Source organism: Dreissena polymorpha, chromosome 5, assembly GCF_020536995.1.
Source record: "Dreissena polymorpha isolate Duluth1 chromosome 5, UMN_Dpol_1.0, whole genome shotgun sequence".
In the NCBI taxonomy this organism is placed as follows: domain Eukaryota; kingdom Metazoa; phylum Mollusca; class Bivalvia; order Myida; family Dreissenidae; genus Dreissena; species Dreissena polymorpha.
In genome coordinates, this window is record NC_068359.1 from 91,335,676 (window position 1) to 91,353,619 (window position 17,944).

Below are 17,944 nucleotides of genomic sequence, written 5' to 3' on the forward strand. Positions count from 1 at the left end.
CTTCAAGGTTAAAGTTAAAAAAAATGTAATTAAAAGCGGTGCAGAAGGGGACATAGTGTTTCCGACAAACACATTTCTTGTATGTTTACATATAAAGTTCTATCCTTTTGAAACTTCAACGGATGTTTTATATCATCAAGGGCCAGAACCCCATTGAGAGTGAAGAAAATTTGTCCAACTTATTGTTGAAAAGGAGCCATTTGAAGTTTAAAGTTTATGTTTCTTCTTGTTTATGCGATAAATTTCCCATTTTGGGTCTGTTTATTTAAAACTTACTCAGAATGTTCATACTATCAAGGGCTTGAGTCCCATTGATTCCAGCCAGTAGAGCGATTCAGACCCTCATGGGCCTCTTGTTTTCCCAGAACAAGACTTAAATATCATATGCTCTCAGATGTGAGAAGCTGGAGAAGATGTCGAAGAAAGAGAGGCTTGAACATTGGCAAAGCTCACAGAAGCAGTGGGCGAGGATGTTTGTCAAGGACATATACCTGCTGTTTGAACGTACAAGGTAATCTAAGTGAGCTGCTGTCATGGCCTTATACATGTGCATAAAGTGTTCTCTGCATAGGCTAATCAGGAACTTTCCTTCTCATCTGGCTTTTTTGTTAAGAAGAAGCTTCCTTTAAATCCTTTAACAGAAAAACTCCATTTAAGCGAAAATTGTTTTTCCTGATTAGCCTGTAGTGACTGCACAGGCTTATAGGGAACGAAACTTAACTGGGTTTACCACGTGACATGATGATTAATCTACTGGCGTTAACTGGTAGTTACCTGGTACCGGTACCCTGGGTAACATTTATTACCGATTATACTGAAAATATGAACACTTAACAACTTTTTTCAAGTTATGTAATATACCAGTCCTGATATTTGAATCAATATAAACTATTAATTGTAAAAAATTATGGTATTTTAGAACTTTTCTTTGTTCGTCATTAGTGGTTGACGGTTACCTTTAAGTCCCATTTTCCTAGAGCGTGCTGTGACTCTGACTTGTGTTCAAAGTTTTAGAACTGATTCGGACATTCCTATGAGAATTTTTTTTTTTAACGCACTTACAGACTTACCCTTTGGCATCAATACAAACAGTAAAAATTTATTTGTTTACTATTGCCTTACCTACAGCATGACATTGACCTTACTCAAGTTTCTGAAAAGAGTTTTTAAAGATGAAATCCAACAATTTTGTATGATCACATGGAATGGGAGTCATTTAGCATTGCTTTCGTTGGTCCATTTTTGTTGTGAACTCCTTTTGTAACTAATGGGTTGATCTTTATAATGGCTGGATCTTAATAAAACATTCATGAGGAAAGATATATACTCTGCCAAAATTTTGATTCATTAACATCCTTTGTCTGTTTTTACTTCCCCCACCGCTATAGTGGGGGGCATATTTTTTTTTGCGCTGTCTGTTGGTCTGAACGTTGGTCTGTTTGGTCAAACTTTAACATTTGCCATAACTTTTGCAATATTGAAGAAAGCAACTTCGTATTTGGCATGCATGTGTATCTCATGAAGCTGCACATTTTGTGTGGTGGAAGGTCAAGATCATCCTTCAAGGTCAAAGGTCAACAAAAAAGTCAAAGCGGCGCAGAAGGGGACATAGTGTTTCTGACAAACACATTTCTTGTTCTACTTAAGTATTTATGGTCTCATGAAACTTATCATGTACATGAACAAAACTTTTTGTATTATCTATATTTCTTAAGGTCCAAGCTTGTGAATCTAAGGCTGCTGTCTGGAGATGTCATTCAAGATTTGATGGTGTTGAGCAGCAAGATGTTGGAGAGGGTTCAGGCCGCTGTTGCAGTGCAGCTCTTTGACCATCGTAAGAGTACGGTCCACTTAGAAGGTAAATACTTGAAGTGAGTTTGTAGGCATTTTTTATGTCCCCACCGAGTGGGAGGTGTTAATCATTGCTGTTGCCTGTCCACACATGTCCCTAAGTTTTAGTTTTCTCTCCCAGCAAACACCCAACGTTGAATAGACGTAGAATATTGGTTGAATTTCGGGCGCGATGTCGGCAACCATAAAACAACGTTGATTCAACTTTAGAATGGCGACGTATAAACAACGTCGGGAAAAGACGTCTATACGACGTTGTATTTTGGTCATAAAATAATTAAGACGTATAAAAATCACACAATATAAACATGTACATTAAATATGTTTTCATAAAGAATTTGATTCTTTTTTTGTTTTGTTTTTTTACAAAATACGCTTATAAGTTGATTTGCATTTTTGACCCATTTGTGTATCTTCGATTGTTTGCAAGCGCAATTCTCTTGTTATCTAAACCAGCAGATCTCCGGAGTGCGCGCCACTCAATTCCTTTGTACACTGACCTACTGGCTAATTGGATTTTCAAACTTAGCTGTTATTGTATGTAAACCTGTGCTTGTTGTTCAATAATAAGTGAAGTTGGAAAACACAATCGACGATAAACAACAGTTTGCGAGGTAGGTTTTGATTGTTATTTCAAGTTGTAATATTACAATTGATATCATTATGCACTTGCTTTAAATTCAAATTCGGAATTATGGGGAAACTCGTACCATGGAGACTTTGTAACACTTTTGAAAATACTTACGTTCACTTAACATCATTTTTGGGGTAGCAATTTGTTGTTGAAAACATTCTTGAAAACACATGTACAGTCCAACCTGCCCGAGCGACCGCCTGTTAATAGCGACCAAAAGTCAATAACGACCACACCGATTTCCTCCCGAACGATTTCACTATATATTGAACCTGCGAATAAAGCCCACCTGTGAACAAAGACCAACGACCACCCTTTTACATTCCCAAATCTCCATTTTGATAGCTTACAACGACCACTGCAATCATAAAAATCAACGATTTCGCAACTTTCAAATAACAAAATGGCCGCCAGGACGCTGCGTAGTCACGTGATACACATCTTACCAGTGGACTCGTCGGTCGCTATGGAGATATTGGCAAGTGACAGTTTATTGCACTCGATAGCAGTTGTTTGTTTATTTAACATGCATTGCTAATTGGTAGTCGCCTGCTTCTTTTATGCATTTGACAGTATGTCAAAAGTGTAAAAATTTGCCTTTGTATTTAAGTGACTCGCGATTAATCTACTAATTGCCGAAAATATCAAAGACAAATTTGGGGCTTTCATAAACTCATTAAGGAAATTAACGGTTTCATATCATTTACGATGCCTATTAAAGACAAACATTTTAGTAGTCATTCTCTTCTTAAATTTCTCCGTAATAAGACGTTCATAGATTATAGAAAAGTAAATTGTCAGTTCAAGTTAACCAGCATGGCTTCCAAGCGTAAGTTCTTGACGTTGGAAGAACGCGTTAAGGTCATTAGTTTGTTAGGTAAAGGACACAGTTGTAGACGAGTGGATAGTGATCTTTGTGTAGGAAAAACTCAAATTCAGAGCATTTTAAAGCGTAAACATGAGATTATGGACGAATTCGAGGAGAACGTAAACTGTGAAAGTAAACGCCCTAAGCGTGAGTCGGAATTCGCGTATATAAATATCAGATGTCATTTATTGTCCATTACTGTCAACTTTACTGGTTGTGTAGTAGTGATTCATGTATTTCATGTATAAATGTTTGCTATGTTATGTGTATTTTGTACTTTGTTCTTTGTAGAATTACATGTACATGTACGTATACATGTATATCAAATGTTATTCATACAGAATATGATAAATTAAATAAATAATAAAAACATAAGGGAATAGAAATACAACATGTAATAAATATACAAATGTAAAACAAAACTGTGTTTCAATCCTTTATTTCATTATACATGCATAAGCATTCAAACATTTAAACAATAGAGCACATACATAGATAAGGTACCTGTTAAAAAACTACTAGCATATTTTGCAAAGTTTCGATCGACCCTGCAAATAAAGACCACCTGTGAACAAAGACCACAACGACCAAATCCCTTGAGTGGTCTTTATTGACAGGTTGGACTGTAATTACGTGAAAAAATAAATATGTACACTTCAACACCATTATTTCTAACACCGTTAATCCGAATTCCCCGTTAATTGAAAAATAAATAAAATTCAAAATTTTATCTTAACTTCAATTATTAATTATATTAATTTCTAAAATTGAAATATATAATTATGTAAAATGTAGTTTATAAAAATTGTTTGTTGGTCATGACATGATTAAATATTGATCTTGCAGGTCAAATTTAGTTATGAATTGATACAGTCATAAAATACATTATTAAATTATAAGATTTTGTAACGCTTGATTATTTTACCACGTATGATAGAAAATTCGGTTTCATATATGTGTATGTTCAAAATGACACATATGTGTGTTTTCTTGGTGTTATTCATGCAGTACATGTATGTCTTGTCAGTTTTTCCGTTTTCTTAAAAAAAATAACACTTGGTCATTCTGATATTTTTTGTATTTCCAGGACAACTGAGAAGACACCCGAACAGATCCAGATTCAAGACAAAAAAGAACAACAGTGCGATGATATGTATTTGTATGGAATGAGTGATGTATTGGACGTCATCATTGATGACGTTCAATTGAATGAATGATAAAGGGGGCTAAGTTTCGTTAAGCTGGGGCAAATCACTGCGATTTGGGAGTCTTGAAAACTGGCCGAACACGTTTGCTGAAATTTGACATGTATATGGACAAGAATGCGATCTACCTGTTGGCGTAGGCGTTATACCTGGCAAAAATCAAGTTTTCGAGTATTTTGTGTTTAAATACTTTTATGGGAAAGGGCACGCGCACAGATAAACATTGTGACGTCACTTCACAAACAGCGTTAGACATCCGCCATCTTGTAACACGACAAAGAAACTCAGTGTTATTAGTTCAATAAGCACAGAAAATATGATTGTGTTTAATTATCATTAATACAAATGTCTATATTTTGTGCAGCGGATGTTTATTCAGACGGATACGACAGAATTACGTAAGTATCATTGTGTACTTTACAGTAGATTTTACTACGGAAGAAATTTATTATATCTCACTCAGTCACTGACAAAATGAGCTTGACACATAAACAACAACCGGATCGGATTTACATCCACATAATATTGTGCGAATCCGATGCAATTCAAATTACTAATGTTTGATAACGTTTGATGAATTCGTTATATCAATATGCATTAACTTTCAAGGGGAATAATTATAATTGAAATGTGCGATTCAATGACAGTGTTATATTGGGATAATTAGTCGTTTAGCCGTAACAGATAAGTATTTAGTTTGTTGTGTTTCATTTTCAACATAGTTTTACCGTTTTTTACTTAAAGTAAAACAGTTCAGTCGTCATTATATCTTGAATTTTAAATATTGAAATACATGTCGGATATTTCATATTTTCGGACGTTGCTACGTAAGCTAGTTGTCAACATAATTATTAAGATACATATTTACCTTTTACCATACAGTTGTGCAGCTGTTGTCTACTTAATGACGCGCTGTTTAATGTCTAGATCTATAATGTTCTTCTGCCCGTGATGATAATAAGTCTTTAAATCAACAAACCCCAGCAATGTCAATGGTCTGTCAACATTAGAAAAATATTAGCTAAAGAAACTTCAGCGTACAATTTATATGGTATTGACATACCTGTACTTTGAAGCAAACTCTGTATCGAAAGTCAACCAGAGTCGTAACATATTTATGTCACGCTATAAATCAAAGAATACTCATTTTCTTGGATACATTTCTACATATATTGGTGAATGAATATAAATTACTGCATCGAGGAATATTTTAAGGTTTAAATGTTTCAAATGCATCTAACAATAGATGAAAATAACTCTCATCAGTCTGAAATTCACAATTTTGAAGCCATTGTCGCTTTGTCCAAGACTAGTTTTCATTTGGATACTGTCGGATCATCCTTGACATCTTTTGCTGATATTGTAAACATTACCTTTGTTTTCTGAAATCTATTATTTGTGATTAACAACATACGTCTGGTGGATTATAAAACTGATTTCAGTGTGAATCGGGTAGTTTTAAATATTTACTTTGAGTTTGTATTTACACTACAATTTGTTAACAACACAAGCCAGAATATTCTAAAATACCGGGAAATGTCATTCTGAATTTGAAAACACTTGAGCACATGGTATACAAATATACAAATACAAATTTTATTTTAAGTCAGTTTGTACATAACAAGTATAACATTAACATCTACATTTTCACAACAATAACACGTATACTGAAAGCGCTTAAGCGGAAAGAATCCGGGTATTTCGGACCAGGGTATTTCCGGGACAGATTTACTCGTTATGCAAAGGAAAAATATGATATGCCTAATCGACAATTTCAATTGGGTTTCGGAACGCATGGTTTTATTTTTTATGCGTAATCGGCAATTTTACATTGGGTATTTACACAAATGCGCACCTAATCTGTAGCTCTTTTACAGTAATCTGTGAAACAACGTCATTAATAAAACAAAAAAATATGTTTGACCACAACGGTGGCTAATAATGTTTAGGAAAAATTACAAACAATATAGATTTATCTATAACATAACATGTTAGAATTTTATCATGCATTTATAATCACTCATAATGAGATTTCAATATACAGTTACCTGCATAGACAGTTTTTTTAAGCCAGTGCCTTTTGAATTCAGAAAATAAGCAAGATAAACCATAAAATTGGGAAAAATAGATAGTAAACCATAAAATGGAGAAAAATGAGGCATTATTAATATGATTATAAATAACAGAATCACAATAATATTGTTTTTAAGTGCATGATTTAGTGCATTTTTAAATTTATATTATAAAATGCTGCTTGAATTTCTTTTTACCTTTCATATGTAAAAAAAGAAATATCATCTGCTAGTGCAAAATATGACTGGTCATTTCGTAGCAAAAGAGAAGAAAATAAGTGCATTAAATAAATGAATTAATATTTTTGTATCTGGAATAGTTGTATTTTAAATCGATCCTCCACCCTATTATGGCCGAATAAGGGCTAAATTACTTTCCAACTTGAAATGAAAAGGCATATTGGTTGATCGTGTAGCGTTTATGTGCAAAATTTGAGGGCCAATTGATAAAGCTTGTTGATGCCAAAACAGGTAATAATAATAATTTATTATCAGGTACATGTACACAAGCAAATAAGTATATTTAACCCTTTCAGTGCGGGAACCGAATTTTAAAGGCCTTTGAAAACAGTTTGGATCCAGATGAGACGCCACACAACGTGGCGTCTCATCAGGATCCAAACTGTTTGCTATTCTGATAGTATTCTTTGAAAAAAAAATCGAAGAAAATGCTAATTTTAGAAATTCAGCAGACGACATTTTAGCAGACGACAAATTTCCCAGCATGCAAAGGGTTAAGATGCTTAAGGTGTGGAAGACTCATAATCAGGTTTGGTGTCCCTCAAACCCTAAGCGTCTTGTTATTTCTTATGCAGTTTGTATAGATAGTGCCACATCCTGACTAGTAAAGCTTGTGCTTTGTTGGCAGCGTTAGTTGGCTGTTAACAGGTTCATTGTGGTTATCTCCACCATCAGTCTGTCCGTCTGTCCTAGCCACTATCTCTTACACCATAAGCACTTGAAACTTAAACACATGGTAGCTATGAGCATTATGTGCGACCCTGCACTATTTGGAATTTTGATCTGACCCCTGGGTCAAAAGTTATAGGGGTTGGGGTGGGGACGGGTCAGAGATTTTCACTCTTTTTTAGCTTGACTATTATATATGAAATATATATAATGGAGCTATCCTGATCACGTCGGCGTTACCGTTAGCGTGCACATGTTAACGTTTGTGTACTACCCCAAATATTTTCTTTTCACTTTAACAAATTATTTATATATTTTTTTATGCCCCCCCCCCCTTCGAAGAAGAGGGGGTATATTGCTTTGCACATGTCGGTCTGTCGATTGGTCGGTCCGTCCACCAGGTGGTTTCCGGATGATAACTCAAGAACGCTTAGGCCTAGGATCATGAAACTTCATAGGTACATTGATCATGACTCGCAGATGACCCCTATTGATTTATAGGTCACTAGGTCGAATGTCAAGATCACTGTGACCCGAAATAGTAAAATGGTTTCCGGATGATAATTCAAGAACGTTTATGCCTAGGATCATGAAACTTGAAAGGTAGATTGATCATGGCTCGCAGATGACCCCTATAGATTTTCAGGTCACTAGGTCAAAGATTAAGGTCACGGTAACCCGAAATAGTAAAATGGTTTCCGGATGATAATTCAATAACGCTTATGCCTAGGATCATGAAACTTGATAGGTACATTGATCATGACTCGCAGATGACCCCGATTGATTTTGAGGTCACTTGTTCATACATGTACTTCTTTACCAACATGATAATCTATAAACAAGAGCAGACAACTGTATCAAGCATTTTGACGGAATTATTGCCCCTTTTATACTTAGAATATGCATATTATTGATAAATCTATGTTAAAGTTTGCATACCACCTCAAATATTTTCTTTGTCCTTTGACATATTGCTTTCATATTTTGCATACTTCATAACCAACATGATCCCAATCTATAAACAAGAGCAGACAACTGTATCAAGCATTTTGACAGAATTATTGCCCTTTTATACTTGGAATATTAATATATAATTGGTAAATCTATGTTTAAATTTGCATACCACCTCAAATATGTTCTATGTCCTTTGACATATTGCTTTCATATTTTGCATATAAACAAGAACAGACAACTGTATCAAGCATTTGACAGAATTATTGCCCCTTTTATACTTAGATAATTGAACATTTTGCTTAAATTGCCATAACTTCTTTATTTATGATCACATTTGATTCATACTTTGACAAAGCAACACTTACCTGACATACCACAATGCACTGCACCCAAACTATCCCCCATGCCCCCCCCCCCCAATTTTTTTTTTATAATTATTTTTGAAAGTTCATCTTTTAAATTACCACCAACCCACATAAACCCCCCGCTCTCCATGATGGCTTACAGTAACCTGTCAAGCACTCAAAATCTCTTATGACAATACGGTCAATCTCAACCATGCATGGCCGCATTACCAACCCTTGGGGCGCCCCCTGGGTCAAACATGCAGCGTGGGAATACGCGTCGGCCTCTGCCGCACCATTTTTCACCAATTGACTTCAAATTAATACTTACGATTTCTTATGACAACACAGTCTATCTTGACCATCCATGTTCACATTACCCACCCCAGGGCCCCGCCCACTATGATGGTAAAGATCCCAAGCTATTTCAGCATAATTAAAATCCAAGCCATTTTTGTGGTCAAGACCCGAGCTTTCTCACCATAATTAAAATCCAGGCCAGTTTGGTGGCAGAGACCCCGAGCTATTTCAGCATAATTAAAATCCAAGTCAGTTTAGTGGTCAAGATCCTGGACTATTTCGGTATAATTAAAATCCAAGCCAGTTTGGTGGTCAAGACCCCGAGCTTTTTTAGCATAATAAAAATCCAAGTCAGTTTAGTGTTCAAGATCCTGAACTTTTTCGGTATAATTAAAATCCAGGCCAGTTTAGTGGTCAAGACCCCAAGCTTTTTCAGCATAATTAAAATCCTAGCCAGTTTCGTGGGGGAGACCCTGAGCTATTTCAGCATATTTAAAATCAAAGTCAGGTATAATTCGGTATAATTAAAATCAAGGCCAGTTTGGTGGTCAAGAACCCGAGCTTTTTCAGCATAATTTAAACCATAGCCAGTTTCATCGCCGAGACCTCGAGCTATTTCCGCATATTTAAAATCCAAGTCAGTTTAATGGTCAAGATCCTGGACTATTTCGGTATAATTAAAATCCAAGCCAGTTTGGTGGTCAAGACCCCGAGCTTTTTTAGCATAATAAAAATCCAAGCCAGTTTAGTGTTCAAGATCCTGAACTTTTTTGGTATAATTAAAAACCAGGCCAGTTTGGTGGTCAAGACCCCAAGCTTTTTCAGCATAATTAAAATCCTAGCCAGTTTCGTGGGGGAGACCCTGAGCTATTTCAGCATATTTAAAATCAAAGTCAGGTATAATTCGGTATAATTAAAATCAAGGCCAGTTTGGTGGTCAAGAACCCGAGCTTTTTCAGCATAATTTAAACCATAGCCAGTTTCATCGCCGAGACCTCGAGCTTTTTCCGCATATTTAAAATCCAAGCCAGTTTGGTGGTAAAGATCCTGAACTATTTTGGCATAATTAAAATCCAAGCCAGTTTGGTGGTCAAGATCCTGAGCTATTTCAGCATAATTCAAATGCAAGCCAGTGTGGTGGTCAAGAACCCAAACAATGAGCATAATTCAAATCCAAGCCAGTTTGGTGGTAAAGATCCCGAGCTATTTCAGCATAATTAAAATCCAAGCCAGTTTGGTGATCAAGACCCCTAGCTTTTTCAGCATAATAAAAATCCAAGCCAGGTTGGTGGTCAAGATCCTGAGCTATTTCAGCATAATTTAATTCTAAGCCAGTTTGGTGGTCATGACCCCGAGTTATTTCAGTGCCCACTCATTCCATCCCGCGAAACCCTTAAGGTGTCGCAACTCTAGTATGGAATGAGTGATATATTGACGTCATCATTTGATGACGTTCAATTGAACGAATGATAATGGCGACTAAAATTCGTTAAGCTCCTGGTTATAGCCGCGATTTGAGAGTGTTGAAAACTGGCCCAACACGTTTGCTGAAATTTGACATGTATATGGACCAGAACGCGATCTACCTGTTGGCGTATTCGTTATAACTGGGAAAAATTTAGTTTTTGATAAAATGACGAAAAAGTGGTGTTTTTTATTGCGCAATCGCTATAAACACGTGGCTTGGCCTGAAGTACATGTAGCGTTAATAGCAATCCCAAGACAATTCACCCCCAGGAGACAATTCAAATTTGATTTTTCTTACGCCAATTTTTTTTCGTAACCATTTTTTTTGTACCCAAATGTTTTTCGTACCCAGATTTGTTTGTACCCAAAAAAAATTCGTACCCACTTTTCTCGTACCCAAATGTTTTTCGTACGCAAATTTTTCGTACCCAATTATTTTTTTCGTACCCAATATTTTTTCGTACCCTTTTTTTCGTACCCATTTTTTTTTCGTACCCAATTTTGTTCCTACCCATTGTTTTCGTACCCAATTTTTTTGTACCCAATTTTTTTAGTACCCATTTTTTTTCGTACCCAAATTTTTTTCGTACCCAATTTTTTTCATACCCAAATTTTTTTTTCGTACCAATTTTTTTTTGGACCCAAATGTTTTTCATTCCCAATTTTTTTCGTACCCAAATATTTTTTTCATACCCATTTTTTTCGTACCTTAATGTTTTTTGTACCCAAATTTGTTCGTACCCAACAAATTTTTGTCGTACCCATCTTTTTCGTACCCAAATGTTTTTCGTACCCAAATTTTTTTCGTACCTTTTTTTTTCGTACCCAAAAAAAAAATCAAACCCACTTTTTTTGTACCCAAATTTGTTCCGTACCCAAATTTGTTTCGTACCCAAATTTTTATTCATACCCATTTTTTTCGTATCCAAATAGTTTTTCGTACCCTAATTTTTTTCGTTCCCTATATTTTTTCGTACTCTTATTTGTTTTCGTAACCAAATTTGTTAATTTTCCTGCCCACATTTTGTTCGTACCCATTTTTTTCCGTACCAATATTTTTTCGTACCCAAATTTTTATTCGTACCTATTTTTTTCGTACCCGAATAGTTTTTTGTACCCTAAGTTTTTTTCGTACCCTATTTTTTTTTCGTACTCAAATGTGTTTTTGTACCCAAATTTGTTTTTTTTCCTACTTAATCGATTTTCAATTTGATTTGATTTCCCCACTCATTCCATCCCGCGAAACCCTTAAGGTGTCGCAACTCTAGTATATGGAATGAGTGCTATATTGACGATGACGTTCATTTGAACAAATGATAATGGGGGCTAAGTTTCGTTAAGCTCCAGCCGCGATTTGATAGTCTTGAAAACTGGCCCAACACGTTTGCCGAAATTTGACATGTATATGGACCAAAATGCGATCTACACGATGGCATATTTGTAATTTCTGGGAAAAATCTAGTTTTTGATAAAATGACGAAAAGTGGTGGTTTTAATTGCGCAATTGCTATAAACACGTGGCTTGGCCAAAAGTACATGTAGCGTTTATAGCAACCCCAAGACAATTCACCCCCAGGAGACAATTCACGCGCTACACAATTCAAATTTGATATTTTGTACCCATATTTTTTCATACCCAATTTTTTTTCTTAGCCATTTTTTTCGTACCCAATTTTTGTTTGTACCCAAATTATTTCGTACCCACATTTTTTTTCGTACCCATTTTTTTCGTACTCAAACGTTCATACCCAAAAAAAATTTCGTACCCAAATTTTTTTGGTACCCATTTTTTTTCGTACCCATTTTTTTCATACCCAAATGTTTTTCGTACTCAAATTTTTTCGTACCCAATTTTTTTTTCGTACCCATTTGTTTCAGACCTAATTTTTTTTGTACCCAATTTTTTTCGTGCCCATTTTTTTTTCATACCCAAATTTTTTTATACCCATTTTTTTCGTACCCATTTTTTTTTCAGACCCATTTTTTTGTACCCAAATGTTTCTTGCACCCGAATTTGTTTGTACCCAATTTTTTTTTTTCGTACCTATTTTTTTCGTTCCCTAATGTTTTTCGTACCCAAATGTTTTTTTTACCCAATTTTGTTGTACCCAATTTTTTTTCGGGAACATTAAGCGAACCATACATTTAATAATAACGTTGCAAAGTGGTTGAACTTTGGTTGCAAGTGGTTGTAGAATGGTTGGATTTTAGATGAAAAATGGTTGAATTTTGGTTGTAACATGACGTTGAATCAATGTCATAAAATGACGTCTTAAAAAACTTTCATTTACAACCAAAATTCAACGGTCATTCAACATCATAGTACAACGTCTTTTCAACGTCTATTCAGCGTCATGTGCTTGCTAGGCTAGTTCAGGGCCCTTGATCTGCATTTTTTACCGCCGACTATTGGTAGCTTAATTCCCCATCAAAAAAGTGTAGTGGGGTGGTGGTTGTCAAATATAACCCAACATCTCAGGGTTCTTTACAACAATCTCTTTATTCTTACAAATAGAGAAATATAAATAAAAAAAACAGCTTGGAAAATGTGGTTGAAAAAAAGTGTTCAAAGTAAGTCTTGCAACTTCAATGGTAAATGTTAGACAGACTTCGTGGTGCAATATTTCCCATAGTCTGCCAACGCATGTATACATAAACCAATCAAAATCTTGTTGATGACAAACCACCTACACTGACTGGACAAAACATGTATGACATCACGGTACATGGCTGAACGCACACAGGACAGGGGACTGAATCTCACCAAGACACTAAATGGACACATACTACCCAAGGGACACAAATATATAAAGACAAGGAACCTAAATGTAACAGTGTATAGACAGACTAGAAGTATATACTTTTACCCCTGGAAAACTACGATAAAAAAAAAACACAAAAAATCTGTTAAGATGAACAGATATTGTAAGTGTTTTCTAGCCTCATTAATACGGCTGAACAACCTTGACATGTAAAACTGTTAAAGAAGACTTTAAATAATGTCATATTTTTCTTATATGGCATGCATGTATAGAAAAAAGTAATTTAAGTGAGCGCTTTCGTTCATAAGCGGCCATATCAGTTTCTTAATAAAAATGTATTGTAACATTGATTGTTATAATAGTGTAAATGTATATTAGATTTTGAATTTATTTAAGAAGTTCTAAAATTGTTCATTTTTATGTGTCATTAATTTTATTTTGGGTTGGGCTGCTTATGTTATGTTTGCGTTGTATGGCTCAAATACTCCAAGGTATGTTTTTAACATACTGTAACCAGGCAATTTCGAAGCAATTTGTTGATGACATAAATTGCTACAAATAATATTAAATTCTTATAAAAACAAATATGATGTCAACTGGTATAGATTTAAACAATTAATGCTAATCTTGATAAAAAAAAATACTTTTATAATAAACACTTCATTGTTGTAAGCAATGAGTGTTCCTATTGATTAGCAAAACATCAAAATATGACATTCATCTTTTAACAATTAAAGGTCAAAACTAAAATTAGAGAAATCACATGAGACTTTATTATATCTTTCTTAATTTGTTTGTTTTACCAACATATCTTTATGACATTGACAATCTTGTTGTACTGGTATCTACCATAAAAGTAATGCTGCAATAGTTCAGAAACATTATAAACATCTTAATAAGCGTGTGAATGTTTATGTGTCTCAATATTTTGGTTCATTTTTTCACACATTAGTTGAGTTTTAGGCTTAAACGCAGTATCTGTGTCTTACGATGGCATTTCAAGCTGTTGGGTGTCTTCCCCAGATCTCCATGAGCTAAGGTATCTGTGTCTTACGATGTCATTTCAAGCTGTTGGGTGTCTTCCCCAGATCTCCATGAGCTAAGGATCTCCATGCTGGCCCTCCACCTCTCCATCGAGGCCGTGACCCTGTGTGTGAAGGACACTGCACACACGCTGGTGTACAGCGCGCCGTCACTGGCTGACCTGGTGCTGCAGTCTCACCATGTAGTACTGGCGGTGGAGCACGCTGCCGACACTTTTGTCTACTTCATTCAAGAGAAGTGTCCTAATGCCCATCTGCTTTGGTTTGTTTTTTTTTGTAGATGAATTAAAAAAAAATTACCTCCAAGTAATAAGTTACTTTTAATATATTGTATTTTAAAAAGTACTGAAATCATTAAAAATAGATACTATTAAATCATACATATATAATTGAGAATGCTTTCAATATAAAAAAGTTCATCATAATTGATCGTCTTAGCAATTTTGAAGCATTTGTTAGCAAAACAACAAAACTAACTTCCCAATTTTAGTCAAACGCCCTGATTTTGTTCATTCCAAAGTGTATACACGCCAGACTTCCCGATCTCGGGAGGACAATCCTGCTTTTAGGCTGTGTCCCGGCGTCCCGATATGAGATGATTTGTCACGATATTTGTTAAACACGATGTAAGGTCTATAAGTTCCCAATAAAATTCGCTTTTCAAGCTCTTTCTAGCTAAAATTTACCATCCCTAATCCCTTTATTGCCCCAATTCTACTACTCGAGTGCACCAGTGTTGTTTTTGACACCTTAGCAGCGATTTATCAGCAACTTATTGATTAAATCAGCCTTCACACCATGGTGTTTTTATGATAGGGGTCGCTGATTGCTATCGAAAGATGTATCGTACAGAAATGAACGCCACCTGCGTTTGTATTTCATGGCCCAATCAAGTCCAACAATACTAATAACTATTATCCTGTGTATTATACAACCTAAAGTTAAAAAAAATGTCAAAACACCGATTTTGTACATCAAACAAATTGAATGCTGACCAATACACATTGATGTTTCTCACCAAATAACCTTTCGTTTTCGACTTATTTTCAGAAAATAGTTCGTACATATTGCATCAATCTACACATTGCATCAATCTAAATTTAGAGTTAATTTACTATTGGATGAATAAGAACAGTGCTTGATGCGCTCACATCGTGTCACACGATTTACATATGTTCAAGGGGATATCCCTGTACCAATTGGATGTCAAATCGAGGCATACGGGGATACCCCACATTTAAGTTAATGGAGTGTGTTTACTTCCAGAAAATGGAGAATGTCTGTGTTCGAGAAATTTTTGTAACAAGTTTTTGTAAGTAATATACTGACTACTGACTAAAGAAAAGGCGGAATGATTGATCGTTTTAGGTGTCCCGCTTTTTTGTCAAATATCCCGACAATTTTTTTATTGAAAGTCCCGATTTGGACCTGAAAAATTCTTGCATGTATGCCAAAGGGACCCAACCTCATTTCAAAAATGGTAAAATGTTAACACTGGTTTAGCTTGAAATATTTCATACCAAAAGTAATAGAATCATCCATGCATTTCAGTGCGTTGGACGTTGACCGGGCTCCGTACATTCTACACATGGAGTTCCTCAAGTGCTGTTACTGCCTGGTGACCAAGTATGATCTCGTTTCCTGGAATGATCTGAGGGTAAGAACAATGAATGATGGATGTTGCGATGGATGATATAAAGAATGATGCTTAGTGTGCCACCTACATTGATGTCTACATTGACGTAGCTTGCTGGTGATTGCAACAAGAGCTCAAGCTTTTTGAGACATTTAAGGGTCAAATCATTTGCATTTTTTGAGACCATGTTTGCTAAAATATCATTATGCTATGCTTTTTGACTGAATATGAAAGATTTGGTTATCCAAACATTGCTGTCATGAATTATGACTTTATTACACATAACATCATCTTTTTCCTGATACTTACCATATAAATTCATCACAGTTTGAAACATTAATCTGTTTTCATTTTGATGATTTCAATAAAAGCTTTATGTTAGAAGGTGTATTATTAATTTTGAATTTGTAAATAAAAAGTCAAGCGCATTATTACAAGCATGACTAAAATTTGCAATGTGTGTGAATTGACTGTTTAACATCATCAAAGTAAAGCTGAATTCCTGTTAAGAAGCCATGAAACAAGACCATTCTGGTCTTAAAAATGTGCTTCCTTTGTCCAGCCATCAATGTGCTTAACTAATGGCATGTTTGTTACTCAATGGCAATTGTCAAAGAGTATGTTACATCACATTGCATACCTCTGCCAAATTTTTTAGTGCAGTTAACGTTTATATCATTGCCGAATGAGCTTATATTGAACATGTGTTCATGCATGTTAAGTCCCATTGGCAATCGTAATTACTCAGACTAGTTTTTTCGCAGAAAGGCCAAGTACCGATAGTTCTGATTTCCCAACTTTGTGTACATTTAGAAAAAAATATGTTTGTTTTTATGAAATTCTAAACCACATTAATCACCAATAATGGCAACAATGTTTTGTTGGATTATTACTAGTTCTGAAACTGCAAGGTAATTATATTTTTGACTGCACTCATATCTGGCTTATTTAGTAAAATTAAAATGTTTGACAAGCTTGTTGGGTCATAAAATCAGGCAATGAAATTGGTTGATTTCCATTTTACTGCAGCTGATTTACATTTTCCCATTTTCTTGTAATTTTGACCTGATTTGTAAAGAAACATACAGAAAATGTCTATTTCAGGTGTTCACCACTACAAACTTGCTGCCATGTTTTAACGTAGAAACCCTGGATGAGTTCCACAGATTCATACGGAAAGGCCTAGCGTCCCAATCTGCTTTAAGACTTACTGTGAATAGGCAAGTATTATTAAAACCCTGTTACACATTTTTATTGCTATCAAATCCTAAGGATAAAATGAGTCGCGTTTGGGGAAACTTGGCTTTATGCTTGTGCGTAAAATAACATCCAAACAGGCTAAATGGGACAACACTTTCCTTTTATGGAATTTTTCTTTCACAGGAAGTAAATTCAGCCAAGGTGGAAAGTGTCATCCGTGATTAGCCTTTATGGACTGCACGAGGGTGAAAATGGGATGACACTTAATGCACATGCATTTAGTGTAGTTTTCCCAGTTTGAGGCTCAAATATGTATGGCAGATCAAAGGAATTGAATATTTAAGTTCAAATATAATGACACTATGACATATATTTCTGTAATTACAGCACTGTAATGAAGTATGATCCTTCTTATGAAGAGGTGCCAGTTGACTGGTCTCAGCTGCTATTTTTCCTTCTTTAGCAAGGGGCTTATATAGGCTCAATCCCCAAACAGAAAGGTCCTTTCACCTACTTTCTCTAAAATGATGCGAATTGCACCAAAATTCAAGCTTATTTTGATAAATGTCTTCCCCTTTTTCAGTTTTGTCGATAACTTTTTCCCCAAAATGGAAGGCCAGGCCCGTTCCCCAAATCAAGAAAAAAGCCCTGAACTAAACCCATGCAAATGGATATGATATTACACTCAACAAATAAATT

At 35.3% G+C, this 17,944-nt stretch overlaps 1 protein-coding gene across 50 annotated transcripts in view; it reads left to right on the forward strand.

Annotated features, from left to right (window-relative positions):
- Positions 1-339: 339 nt before the first annotated feature.
- The window catches only part of LOC127881401 (uncharacterized), a 66,007-nt gene continuing 48,402 nt past the window's right edge, over positions 340-17,944 (forward strand). For 7 of the 50 annotated variants that reach the window (XM_052429207.1, XM_052429217.1, XM_052429206.1 and 4 more), the window contains exons 1-6: positions 346-511; positions 1,716-1,858; positions 4,441-4,494; positions 14,455-14,671; positions 15,961-16,066; positions 17,150-17,265. In XM_052429207.1, the coding sequence (XP_052285167.1) occupies positions 414-511; positions 1,716-1,858; positions 4,441-4,494; positions 14,455-14,671; positions 15,961-16,066; positions 17,150-17,265 (734 nt within the window). In that variant the 5' untranslated portion in view covers positions 346-413. Of the gene's footprint in view, positions 512-1,715; positions 1,859-4,440; positions 4,495-14,454; positions 14,672-15,960; positions 16,067-17,149; positions 17,266-17,944 lie in introns of all 50 variants that reach the window. The other 43 variants (XM_052429228.1, XM_052429216.1, XM_052429223.1 and 40 more) reach the window with 9 other exon arrangements.